The sequence below is a fragment of the Dermacentor andersoni genome, chromosome 7, assembly GCF_023375885.2.
Source record: "Dermacentor andersoni chromosome 7, qqDerAnde1_hic_scaffold, whole genome shotgun sequence".
Taxonomy (NCBI): Eukaryota; Metazoa; Arthropoda; class Arachnida; order Ixodida; family Ixodidae; genus Dermacentor; species Dermacentor andersoni.
The window spans coordinates 82332678-82346416 of NC_092820.1; the positions used below are offsets into that span (position 1 = coordinate 82332678).

At 47.2% G+C, this 13739-nt stretch overlaps 1 protein-coding gene across 1 annotated transcript in view; it reads left to right on the forward strand.

Moving 5' to 3' along the window:
- Positions 1-672: 672 nt before the first annotated feature.
- The window catches only part of LOC129385835 (uncharacterized), a 32525-nt gene continuing 19458 nt past the window's right edge, over positions 673-13739 (forward strand). Inside the window, exons 1-4 of the mRNA XM_055072993.2 lie at positions 673-709; positions 7457-7722; positions 10401-10672; positions 11639-11935. Coding sequence (XP_054928968.2) covers positions 673-709; positions 7457-7722; positions 10401-10672; positions 11639-11935 — 872 coding nt within the window. The remainder of the gene's footprint in view (positions 710-7456; positions 7723-10400; positions 10673-11638; positions 11936-13739) is intronic.

Genomic DNA, 13739 nt, shown 5'->3' on the forward strand with positions numbered 1-13739 from the left:
CGAGGAAAGAGAGGAGGACAGCGGCGCGGGTGAGGGCGTGGCGACAATGAGTGGTGCTAGTAAGAGTGGCGCTACCTTCCAGAATAGAGTGGTTTTAGTGTCCGAGGCTCTGCAGGTCAACCTTCGCAGGGTATACGTTAGTGCCACCAGTGGACTTTCTCTCTCTCTCTTGTTGTCAGCTGACCCGCACCCACGCACGCGCTCCCGCAAACCCCCACAACGTAAATGTTTTGCATTTATCGCTCATAAAGCCGCCATGGCCGTGGACCAAACCCGCGAGCTCTCACAAAGCAGCGCAATGCCACGGCCGCTTGGCCACAGTAGCGAATCACTTAAATTTGGTCACGTTAAGGAAGCCCACGTGGTCAACAACAAACCGCATTCCTCCACTACGGTGTCTCATCTATGATAACCCCAGCGTTGCCTTCACATGTTAAGATCAAAGAATAAATAAATTTTTCGAGCAAGCAATCAATCAACCAATCAACGAAACAATCAATTATTAAATTATTGCTTGCGCGATCGCACACCGACAAGTGCTGTTGAAGTACGATACACTTTCAGTTAAACTGGTACTTTGCTGCAATTGGCGATGGACTACTTCCGCAGCTCCAGCTCGCCCCTGCTGGACTGCTTGGACTGCACACGGCGCGAACCTCCATTCGGGACACCATGACCACCACCAGCACTTCTGCCAGGAGCCAGTCGAGTGAGTTATCAGGAGAAAAAAAAGCAACGAATCGCTATGGACTGGAGCGCTGAGCTTTCGAAACAGGCCCGCAACAAATGATGAGATACTTATTCGACATATGCGGCCGCTTGTCATAGATAAAAAATAATGATATGTAGTATAAATGTTCCGACCCCGTGCCTTTCTATTGAACTCCTCCTTTAAATACGACGTAGCATTCCATACTTGCTTCTATAGAAAACTTGTTCTGCAACACATGTATTCAATATAGGTATTTCTCAATAACATCTCAGCAGGTAAAGCCTCGTATCGGTTACACAATCGCCCAAAACAGGATAAATTAGGAAAACATGATGTTGAATTAAGGATACCCACAGTAGTAAGGACACTGAGTGAGATTGGAGTAACTAATACGTGCTATAAAGATGTTGCGAAAGGATTTACTTTATAAAGCTGTATATTCCACAATAGAGGTAAAAACATTATGGCATTAAGTGAAAATCCTTGCATGCGTTGATTGTTCTGCCTCTAGACTTTAAAAGAAATCGGGCCACTCTCGAAATAACCATTTCATTTGACTCTGAATATCTTGCTACACACCCCGTATTTTTGTTCATGCACAAATAGACCGTAATATTTTGGGCCACACCTTAAAGAACAAAGGAAATGCTGGGAACTCGTTTCTCAATAGGACATGTTTTTTCAACCTGGTCTTCCAGTTTTTCTACTCCCCGATGCCCTGCATTCACTCTGCTCCACAATGTAAACGCCTACTCACTCTTCCGCGGAGTTCGGCAAACTCCTACAAATTTAGTTTGATTGCAGAAAGGCAGTTTCATCCAGAAAAAAAAAAATATGTGCCCTTCCACTCTGTGAAGGAGGACGCCAGCGAAGCTGTGTATACGGACCCCTTAATGGCGAACTGCACCTCCGCCGCGGCTCCACCCGGCATTGCACTATCTTCGGGATCGGCCCACGTATGGACAGTGCTTAACGCCTGGTTCACCTCTGCCGCGGGTCGGCCCGTCATTGCGCTATCTCCGGGATCACCCACTTATGGGGGGTGCTTGACGCCTGCTTCACCTCCGCCGCGTGTAAGGGCCGGTATTGCACTATTTCTGGGAGCAGTCCACGTCAGGGGAGCTTTTTTTTTTTTTTTTTGCTTACGACACGAAAATTTCCTTGGACGGTAGTAGTATACAGCTTCGCTGTAAGAAGGCTGCCTGCAACACGCTTTTTGTTCCTTGATTGTTTGCAATGGGCTTTGCGCTTCGCAGAGGCTCAATGGCATCTTACACTCTGGAAGACGTTTGCAATCTTCGGAGATTATCGCTGCTCCAAACAACATTTGTCATCTGCATTGCGCGCGTTGTCTTTCTTAAGCGCTGCGCGCCCGTCTGGTTCCTGTCAGGAACGCTACGTCTCGCTGATACGCGCACGCCATTCGTCACCTGAAAGTATTGGGTACGCGCAAGACTGATAAATGACGAAAATATTTTGGAGGAAGGACAAACCCCAAAGGGTGCAATGTTTTTTTTTTTTTTTTCTTAGAATGCATGCACGCACAAATAGGATCAATCCTGGAGTTTTATGTGCAGAAATCACGATATCAGATGGCGCATGCCGTAGTGCGAGCTCCAGCCTAATTTTGACCACCTGTGGTTCCTTAACGTACACTCAATGGATGGCCCGTAGGAGTTTTAGCATTCTGTCCTCATCAGAATATGGCTGCCGTCGCCAGCATTGAGCCCGCGATGTACGCAACGTGGACAACAAGTATTATTTAGGGACTAGATAAACCTCAACGATTGCAGTATTCCTTTTTCCCCTTTTTCGAGTTCAGGAGTTGCAAAAAGAAAGGCAACACTTATTTTCTCTATCTTTTATAGCTCAGAGATCTGCAAAGTCCACGCTCACTACGAGATCCGCTCAATCGCAGACGAAGCGTTCCGTCAGTTCCCTGCAAGGTTCGTCTGATGCCGACGTCGGTAAGCTTGCCTTCTGTAGTCCTTAAACCTCCTGATTAGAAAATACCTTACGGTGATTGTTTACGTTTCATTGTGCCAGCTTGTGCCAGCTTCGTGAAAGTCCCAAAGTAGGCATTATTTTGGCGTATTCAGACACAATGTGTCTTCGTAACCGTTCATCAGCTTTGTCCAAGTGAGACTTGAGGAGATTCATTCAAAGTGTCATTATTAGTGGAAACACAAGTTTAGCAATAATGCATGCCATCTATGACGTCGCCAAATGGCATTTTCTGACGATCTGGTGAAAGAATAATTTCACTAATGAGACCTACCGAACGCACCCTTTCTTCAGCTGCGAAGAGTTATTTGAGCGGTAAGTTCAATTCAAAATTTCCACATTATCAGTGCATTTCGGAAAAAGAATATGTAGACATGAATGAAGCCCCCAATACCTTTTTTTTCTGAACATTTTATCTCAAAATATATCGGTGTGTCTTGGTCAGACAAAAGCACTGCATAGTTTCAGAACGGCTGAAAAAATTCAGCTGTGTACAAGATACTCCGGCATAAGACAATTGTCCCTACTTCACATGTTTACGCCTTAGTTTGTTAACTTCTTCACAACATGATTGCTCTTCTCAAAACTTGAAAGTCCGCGAAGATTTCAAAATGAGATTGCTGTTTGCATTCTTTGGCGCATAAACGTTTAGAACTTTAGACGCGAATGATAGGCGAATTTTTTTTTTCCATACGTCACTCATAAAAAAAGCCGTGCCGATGATGTCAGTGCGACATCACATGTTTGCCGCTGTTTTCAAACGTCGCAGCCGTTTCTCATCACGAAAAGTTGGCGTAACTGAACGTTGATTCTTCGCTTATCTTAAAATGCCACGCAAACATTCACTGAAAAGCAGTTTACTGCCCCAAGCGTAGGCTACCAGCTCCGTGATTTTACTCAGTGTTCACCAGCACCTACTTGCAGGGCGAGTGTGCTTCAGAATATATGGCAGTCCCCAGTAAAGAACGCCGCACTTAAATTTCTGCGGCATCCTATTTGCACACCATATACCAGAAAATAGGGCAAACTTTTAATACGCACCGCTCATGACCGCTGTATATTGTAAGCTGGCTAAAGTTCTGTATGCGAAAGCGCAGTATGTGACAACATTTTACCTATGCGAAGGTGCATCCGTAGTTTTGTTCTTTATTGTACATATCAATATGCACGGAACGTATCTCTAAGTGTGCGGCTTATAGTATGCATGTATGGCTTGCTGTTTGAAGAAAACTGGCACGACAATTCTGTTCTTTCGGAATAGATCAGAATCGATTCAAGGTAAAATAATATGCTCAGCATATCACTTTCTGTTTTCATTCCTTTTCAGATCCATTTCCTACAGAGTAAGCACATATGCAGCATTGTCATATTACGCGTGCATGCTAATTCGCCGGCTTTAACGTGCACTCGTAGTACTGTGACCAAGAATTTTACAGTGCTTGCAGTGGCAGGGTTGGGGAGCCACAACTGGCTTGTAAAAAAAAAGAAAGAAGAAGAAAGGCCAGATAAAGGTTAACTTCTATGCACTGAGTGCAGTCAGACTAATGTGTTTGCAGCGGCATAAATGTAGGAGCCTTACACGCCAAAACTTGCTTAAGTCATCGTTCGGAAAGGTAGGCACGCAAATACGGACGAAACAGGAACGAGAAGGAAGGTAAGCAGAAACGGCTTTTGTGTTGTCCTTCTCGCTCTTCTCGTGTCCCAGTTTTGCGCGCCTGTCCTTCCGTACCGTGAATCCCTAACAAACTTTCCAAATTCCAGTCATTCCAAGCTTCATGCGCAGGCATGCCTCCCCTCCCCTTTCAACCCAATCCTTCTGCTAATCGTTTCGTGCTCAGAACTGCTGGCTGCGGTTTAGTACATCTATTGTTCATAGGTGTCTTTCATACCGTTCATCATTGATGACGTACTCCACTTTCGCAGTTATTGCAATGAATTTGACTTCCACCTACGGCGCCCGTGATTTGGGAGAGAGGAGGGAGAAGCACTCGTTTACTTCTGACTTAGATATTTTGTGGCAGCTGGACAAATAAATCAGGGGAGGACATCGTGTTAATAATGTAACAGGCACTGTCAAAAATGCGTTCGAAAAAGGAAAAAGAAAGCTGGCAGTAATTTTAACTTCCTTAAAAAAATGATTCAAACGACAGGTGAATGCATCCGCGGTTTATCAGTGTGGTTTAAGCCACTTTGAGTCACCCTGTCACATCTAAAAATTTAATTGAAAATCGACAAACTGCTACAGTTCGTACACTGGGACTCTCAGACTGCTATAGAAGAGCTGGTTATAATTATAGAGCGCAGACAACTAATTAAGTGTGATGTACGCCAGTTACAGTCATAATGGATGCAACTGTAATTTGTAGAGATCATGTGCAATTAAGTGCGTGTTTACTTCTACGTCTGCACCCACGCGTGCTCTCAAACTTTGTTCTTGAAGGATGCCTCATTCATCGTGTCTCGAGCCAAGAGAGTTTTTCCGCGAATCGGAGAGACCTGTTTGTGCGGTTGCACGCTACTGAAGCCTGTTTGGTTTCACTGCCTGAAGCAAGTCTTGATCAGACCTCGGAAACAGTTCTGACCATTCGCGTGTAACTATTACCGCCGACACGGGTGAGCACTCGTCCTGTGTGTCGCATCGGCTTTAAACCCTTATATGTCGTACATAACGTGTCCGTGTCTCAAGCTAAACTGCTTCTCCAGTTGCTGTTGAAGGCGAGGGGCTGCAATTTAGTTTCATTTCTCCATTCGTCTTTGCTGTGTATATATATATATATATATATATATATATATATATATATATATATATAATCTTGAAGGGTGTGCTCGCACTACCACACTACGGCAGTCTAGAGGTTTGTGTCGAGCGCAGCAGCGTACTAAAACGTCAAAACCTTTTTTCACTCCTCATACGGTCAGGGAGGCCAACAAGCATCCCAGCTACATTTGGCCGGTGAGCGCAGTCCTCGTTATCACATTGCTGGTGGCGATCATCATTCTCCTGCTCGTCACAGGCGGTGGTGAGTGAAGCTCATGCAGGCTCGCTTCGCAACGAGCAAGCAGCGTTACCAGCAACGCAGACACATGTTGCTAACGAAGTTACCTGACTCACCGTTCATCAGAGCTGAGTGTTAAAGTCGAATCAATAACGGTAAAGTGCTAGTGGAAATAGTTTAACAAATTTATGTGCAATCGCGCTCTCATAAAATAAAAATTATCTGCGTGTGTGATCAATTGGCATAGCATAACATCCGTCCAATTTCCTGGCGGGTTCAGTTTTAATGAATTATGCGGTCTTATTCGTGATCCATCGCTTTCGCGTAGCTTTGCGGCACGTAACGCCGAACGTCACTCTTAGCTTGAGCGTGAGGCATCCCGCCGTTTGGCGACATTCGGGCATCCTGCCTCAAGCTACCTCTTGTGGCAGTTTGATCAAGCACAAATTATCAGAAGCACATTTCTTTTTATTTCGTGATGCCTTCGTCGAAGCGAGGTCACTGTGCATTCATGAATATATACGTTTACCGAATCTTTTACGCCAGCAATTAAGTAGCACATGGCCTGTCATCGCCACAATCGTTTTGAACGGTCCGGTTGAACTGAGTAGCACCAGACGGCGCCAGCAGCACTTCTGGTGACGTAAACTCGCGAACGCGCCCTAAAATGATCGGACGTGAAAGTAACGCTGCTGGTGAGTGTGCTCCTCCTTTAGGCTTGTATATGTTAGCTGGCATAGCCAATTGGAATGCACGCTCAAATTGTTGTCGGCGAAAGCGGTGCCCACGAATTACGGCCCTCAAGTTTGACTTAGTGGCATATGCTGGATGGGAAATGCAATTGAAATTCAGCGAGCCTTGATTTTGTAGATGCAGAGTTGAGGATTTGATTTTGAAGTTGATTTTTCTTAGCTAATTTAAAGAACTCGCTGATGCGATCGTTGAGGGAGTACCGAGTACTCTTTGCTTTTGGTATATTCACAATGAGGATGTATTCAAACAAATATATTGGAGTTACTCAAAAGATCAAAGTGACACAATATTTTGGCGTTTTGGTCAAAGATTCATCAACTCATCTACGGTATTTCTATAGCTGCTTGCGCTAGGTCCATTTGATATTAAAAAAGAAGCATTGTAGATCGCCACATTTTCTTCACCCGTCTTGCTTCAGAACGTACCTGGGGCCTTTTCACTTATCCTTCTAGGTGTGATTTCTTGTCTTGTTGCAGTACGCTATATAAGCGGATAAATTTTATTATGCTTTTTAATGGCGCCGGGGAATGAGAATTACTCCCACCTGAAAAGACTCACTCACTCACTCTATGCGCGGGTTTTCGCAACCTAACCTAATGAAACAAATTAGCCCAAATTACCGCTTTACTGAATGAGGATCGATTAGTGCACACCACTAAATATGATCAGTTATCAACAGTTACACGTATTATAGGCGAATTGCTTAGCTATATCACACGTATAATTTTTTTTTTTATTCAGTCCATGCCACTTTGGAGTTACTCCCAAATCATGAACTCGCGACAAATCGTAGACAGTGAACGAAATATTGCAAAGCACTCAGGGCCATTCGAGTTACTAAATGTCGAAAACTAGAGAACCGTACGGGCCTGCATTCTTTTTGGTATACTTATATTTATTTACTCCACAAACTCAGCTCACCTATCGAGCTTCGCACGACATTCCTTTTTGCGGATGCCAATAACAGTTGTCGCGCCTGCATTTTTTGCAGGCGGGGCCAAAACTGGGGCGCTGGTAGGGGGCCCCGGTCAGGGTGGCAAGCAGTGCGCGAACGCGACCGCCACTGAGGATTTCTACGTGCACACGACTCCAGGCAAGAGGACGCGCCGTCCAGCGACAACTAAGAAGCGCTCGAAGAAGCCCGGCACAGAGCCCTGGTGCGACGAAGCGGAAGACGAGCCTACGACGCCGCAGCTTCCGTGTCGCACCAGACCGGGAGGCCACGAAGCGACGTCCTCCACGCAGCAGGGGAACACGGTAAACCGCGGCGTGCCCATTTGCGTTGCTGCCGATCGGCGCAGCCACTTCTTTTTTTTTTTCTAAAAATCTCGCTGAAACCGCATGTTGGATACCTCATCATCGGTTAAACGTAGCTGGTAGCCTGAAAAAAAAAAGAAACGAACCATCCATAAGCTTTCAACGAGGAATGCAACCTGCCATCGTCAAGATGTGTGCGTAACACTGGAGCTATGAAATATCAGACGCCGTAGTGGATGCAGTCTCCGGAATAATTTTCACCAACTGGGGTTCCTTAACGCGCTATCAAGGGCACGAGTTGAATGAAAAGGCAAAGTTAAATAATGTGAATATTTACGGCATCGAATTTACTCGTGCTCATTGTGACTTCCTCATTGTACTTTTTTTCGGAAAATCCTGAATGTGCTGCATCATTCAATAAAGTTTGCAGGATTCCACGCTACAACAAGACACCTTGAGTCAGTAGATAGCAATGATCTGCACGGGCTGCACGTTCCCTTGTGGTCCTTATGTATGTAAATATCGATTGCTTTGCTAGCCTTCGTCGTCTGCCTGCCTAACATGGAATACAAGGTGGGACGATCAATATTGTTTTTACTCTACGCCTACGTTCCTTATGTGGCCCTCCGCGTATGCTTGCATATTACTATGGGTGGATCTACTCGTAGGCACACTTTATTACACAGAACTTAATGAATAAATCATTTCTAACATCAACAGGAAATAGTTGTTTAAACGTTGTAACCAAGAAATATAGTGCCCAGCATGTAGCTAAAGTGTCCTGACTATTTCAGATTTATACTTCTTGCTTACAATGCAGACGGAGCACTTTGCTGAACTTTATGGGGATACCTTGGCCACGAACCTGTGACAAACGAGACCCAGTTGTGCTGAGCGCATTCCTCGTCCTTACTCATGTCATCAAATACCGCTGACGGTTGCCTCTCTTTCGGAAGTTATTGCCCAATCCCAGCACGATGCCTCCTTATCCGCAAAACCCGCCAATGTGGCTTAGCGGCTGTAGTGTTACGATGCTGCGCACGAGGTCGCGAGATCAAATCCTGGCCCCGGCAGCCGCACTCGGTGGGCGCGAAATGCAAAAACGCCCGTATCCCATGCATTGGGGTCACGTCAAAGATCTGCTGGTGGTGAAAATTGATCCGCTGTCCCCCACTACGGCGAGCCTCATAATCAAATCGTGGTTTTGGCGCATAAAACCCCAGAATTCATTCGTTCTGGGGTCGTCGGCACGGGCTTACGACGAACTGGAGCGCAAAAACTTGTATGTTGTTTCACCGAAGAAGGCGACAAAAAATCTTCGTTACACTAAGAATCTAAACCTAGCTCACCTCTCGAACGCAAACCTCAACACGCCCGGCACTATGCATCATCAACAAAGTGTATCACAAAGCAGGCAGGCTTTAAAGGCATTTATTTACCTTTTTCTAATGTCAGCGAAAGGTGTCGGTAACTTGCACAATGCTAGAATCCGCCTCCTGTGAAAGGCAGAACCTCACTGGTCCCACAACTCTTGGGCGGGGCTCGTGGTCCTCTGTGTAGTCTTGTTGAAGACGCTGATTCGATGTTGTGCGGGAGCAATAAGATGACACAAAGAGGATTAACACGGCGCTACAGCTTTGGTCATCGTATTCTGCAGCTTTGTGAACCGTTGTTACCACTGCTTTCTTATCAATTAATTGTGCACCGATAAGCCCAACTGCTTGCCGTATTACCATGCGTGCAAGCTCTGAATATGGTTTACCGTGCAGCCAGCATTTGTGCAAGCACTGAGCAACAGCACGAGCAGTGACTTCTTGCGGTTACGTGTCTAACCGATGCATTGGTCTTGATCGGCTATGTCAAGAGCCCCATGAACGTAGGCGCTGCTGCTGCTGTTGACAGCTTGACAAGGTTTCCTCTGTCGCTACAATTCTTACCTTGCACGTACGCCACCTCCAACCGCTACTTCCTGTGCACCACGCGGAATAGACTACATCATGTTCACAGTGGGCCATGGAGAAAAGCCAAATTCCTCGTTGGGAGCGAATGTGAAGAACACGCAGTCGCGAATTCCTTATGAGCAGCTGCCATGCATGCCTAGAGCGTTGCATGGCTTAAGGTGCTTCTCTCTTGCGGCACCTAGTGCTGAACAGCCCACAATATTCAAAGCAGTCCGCAGGGCTACGTTTAGACGTTTTCTTTGAAGACCGGCCGAGAAAAATATTGAGACAGGCTTGCTTCATCTGTCGCTAAGCTGACTGTGTTCCCTGTGGTCAATAGATATCATAAGGCTCTATTGAAACGGCGCTTGTGTCCTGTGTTCTTTTTTGTCTTTTGTGTCCTTTGTGCATATATCTTGGATTGCATCTTGCCATTTGCGTTGTTCGCCATTTTGAATGAAAATCAAAACGACAGCTTCATACTCTTGTGCACACCATTCGTTCGACGCAACAAGAGTCACGAATTGTTACATACTGTCGACCAGCTGCAATGCATACGAGGGCACTGGCAAGAAGAAAATTAGTTCTCGATTGCAAGTCATTCGTTCTGAATTTCTCGATCGCGCGAACTACTCTTTACAGTGTCATGTGTGCTGGCCTCTCGACCATTTGCGCTCGGTACACAACCACGTGCGGCGTGCCAGACGCATCAGATACTAATTACATGGCATCGCGCAGTCTCTGACGGCCAGCACGATCGTCCGGACAAAACGAAAGAGGCCAACAAAGGAGACAACGACGCCAGTGATCACGGCCACTTCCGGTGGTGTGGCTACCAGCACTGCCACAGCCTCACCGACGACGCGCGCGCCTGGTTTCCCGGTGGTCGAGGAGGAGACCATTCCACCCACCGTTGAACCTAAGACGCGTTATCGGCGCAGCACCAGCAGCGCCAGCACAGTCGCCAGCACAGAGTCCACCACAACTACCAGTGAGAACCTGTTGTACCAGTGAGAAAGCTATATCATTCAAAGATCCCCGACTGCTTCTCACGCTTGCCGGCAACTACAGCTTATGCAACCTTAACGTTTGCCGGGAAACGCTGGCTGTGGAGGCTATGTACGAAGGCGAGCTTTCTGGTAGAAGCGCGGCCTCTTGCGTGGGCTGATGCAGGAGGTAGTGCACAGCCGCGCCCAAAAATTACATAGTTTTCACGTGTCCGTTATTGTTTCGCACTTTTAATATTTCAGTCTGAGAAAATTTAGCATAAAAGGCATGCGCTGTCGGTGTTTCATTTAATGGCATTTGTTTGTCATTCTCGAAATTCCGAGTAATAACTTCGTCAAGAATATGAGACAAGGTATGAGGAACGTTAGTGATAGAATGGTGTGGCAGTATACCCCGCATATACCGCATGTCGTATAGCAAGGTGTGGCTTATAGATGTACCTAAATGTACACGGGAACTCTCGCTCACGGCGACGCCGGCGACTGTCGCCGACATCGGATTTTCTGCGACGCGGGGCCTTTCACGCTGCCGCGTTAAAATTAGGGCAAGAAGCACAGTGCATCTTTGTTGGGTATGGGCGATTGATACCAAGGACAAAGTTTCCCTCAGCAGGAATGTTCCGGTCATGCTTTCCACTGTTGGTCGCAGCCACGCGAATGTTTGGAATGCTATGAAAAATTTCATTCTTGAGTCAAATCAAGTGTATTCGTAGGGAAGTAACCGTTTAATATATTCATTGTTAATATTTTTCGTCTACCTCTACTATTACCCTAACATTTCAATGACACACCATCTTGAGCAATTCAGTTTTAATACTTTCTAAACGTATTCAACCAATTTTGTGTAAGCCACTTTAGTATCGGCCAATCTCCCATGGAGGTTACGTGCCATCAAGTTTCGCAAAGTAAACAACCGCAACGAGCAACTCAGCAACCCCAGCTCCAACTACGAGTGTGTCTGTGGCACAGACTCATACAGTGCACGTCTGGTTGCAATTACGGGTCTGTAATTACTGCACTCTTCATCGAGTTTCATCTCGGTGCAGCGACTCGGACGCCCCTGGTGTGCACCGTGGGCGGCGGCGCACTCGCGTTCACCGCTTACCCATCGCCTACCGTGTGCAGCTACGTGTTCTTCACGCACGTTCTCGTTTCCGGCGGGAAGCTGCGAGGCTCCGAGTCCGGCGAAGGCTTTGAGGACTTTGTGCGCTCGCTTAGGGAGGACGAGCTTGCCGAGAATGCCGGTGGCGTGTCCTTCGACGCACGGTGAGTTTTGGAGAAAAAGCACCACTGAAGAAAAACTGCCTTGAAAAATGTTGTGATGAAACATGGCATATATGCCATGGGAAAAAAAGGCACGCAAATTGCACTGGCCATAGCAGTCCGTAATAAGAATGCCAGTGGCTCAGCAGACGGTAATCTTGCGACTCGTGCCTGAGGAAAGCCGCCAGTGAAGCGCTTCGCCCTTCGAGCATCGGAAAGAGAGAGAGAACGCTATAGAGGAAAGGCAGGGTGATTATCCAGAAGCGAGTTTCCGGTTTACTAGCCTGCACTGCAGGGGTGACAAATGGAGGAGTTGGAAAGAGGGCAAAGAGAGAGGGGGGGGGGCAGAAAAAGAAAAAAAAAAGTCATGTAACAGAAAAGGCGTTCCACTCAGAGGCGTTCATACAGGCCGGTCGATCTCATAAAGCGCAGGCAGTCGCGCTTGCACAGCTTTCTGATGCGATGTTAAGTCGTGTTCGCGTCAATGTTGCAAAATTCATTTTTCTGACAGAGGCTGATCGTTCAACTCCTCCAGCACGACAGAAAGCGATTGTCTCTGCACACTGTAGTGCGCGCACTGGCAAATAACATGCTCAAATGTTTCCGCGTCACTGCAATGGCCACTGTCAGGATTGGGGGCTCAATCCCATCGCTCGTGATCCGTTGTCAAGATTGGAGTCCGGCATGGATTCGAAGGTAGCTGTGCCATGCCGTCGTACAACTTATCCACGCTGAGGACGTTGATGAAGGGAAGTACTGCTTCTCATCGAGAACGAGGAATATGGGTTTATTTACAGTATTTGCATGCAGTTCATCAGTCTAGCATGATTGCGAGAGAAAGTACGTCAGTCTATCACGACTGCTTGAGAAAGTGTCTCAGTCTAACATGACTGCTTAAAAAAGTGTGTCGAGCATCCGCACAACAGCGGCTTAAAAACACTCGGTCCCCCCTTGATTCGAACGGGACGGCAACGTTCGTCCAGTCATTGTAAACACGCCGCCTCTCCCCGGGACGGCTTACACACACACACACACAGGTGCACGGTCCGGAGCCGACGCCAGAGGGGCTTCGTAGAACTCGGAGCCGACCCGCGCAGTGCGCCCGAGTAGCCATTGTCTTGCGTCTTGGTCGGCGCGTGGGAAGGGGTGTCCGACGACGTTCCCGCGGCAACTCCCCCACTCATAGCGGATCAGGTCCGCGTTCGTGGGTTCGGTAACAATAGTTGGCCCGCCGAACTGATTCAGTCACAACGGCGACGAGGCTAGAGCGTAACGCCAAGGAAAGTTGTCGCCACTGTCAAAACTGGCCGGCAAAACTTGCACTGCAGCTGGCCGTTCTTAACACCACCTGCCACGGTGTCGGCCATCTCTGTGCGGAACGCGCAGGCATCGGAAAACGCGACGCCGAACCATAGCCTACACAAGAAGGTCGCGTCTCTGCCGGGAATTTTTGGTGGAAGCACAAGGCTTTAGGTTGGATCTCGGTTGCATAAACGGGCGTGCATTAAATGTGGTTCATTCACTCTGATGTAGTGCATTGACATGCAAGTAGGCGGATCACACTGGTAGCATCTGTCCTAGACAGCGGGATTGATAGGCGATTGTCTTCTGCATTAGCTGAACGAGCAGCTTGATCGGCACGTTCATTGCCGATGATACCACACTGACTTGGCAGCCATTGAGAAATTATTTCATGTCCTTTCTCAGTCAGGGGGTGTAGGACCTCTGATTTCGAATACTAACTCTTCATGCGGACTGCGCCATGACGCTGACAGTAAACACTGAAGATCGGTCTTCGAGTTGCACA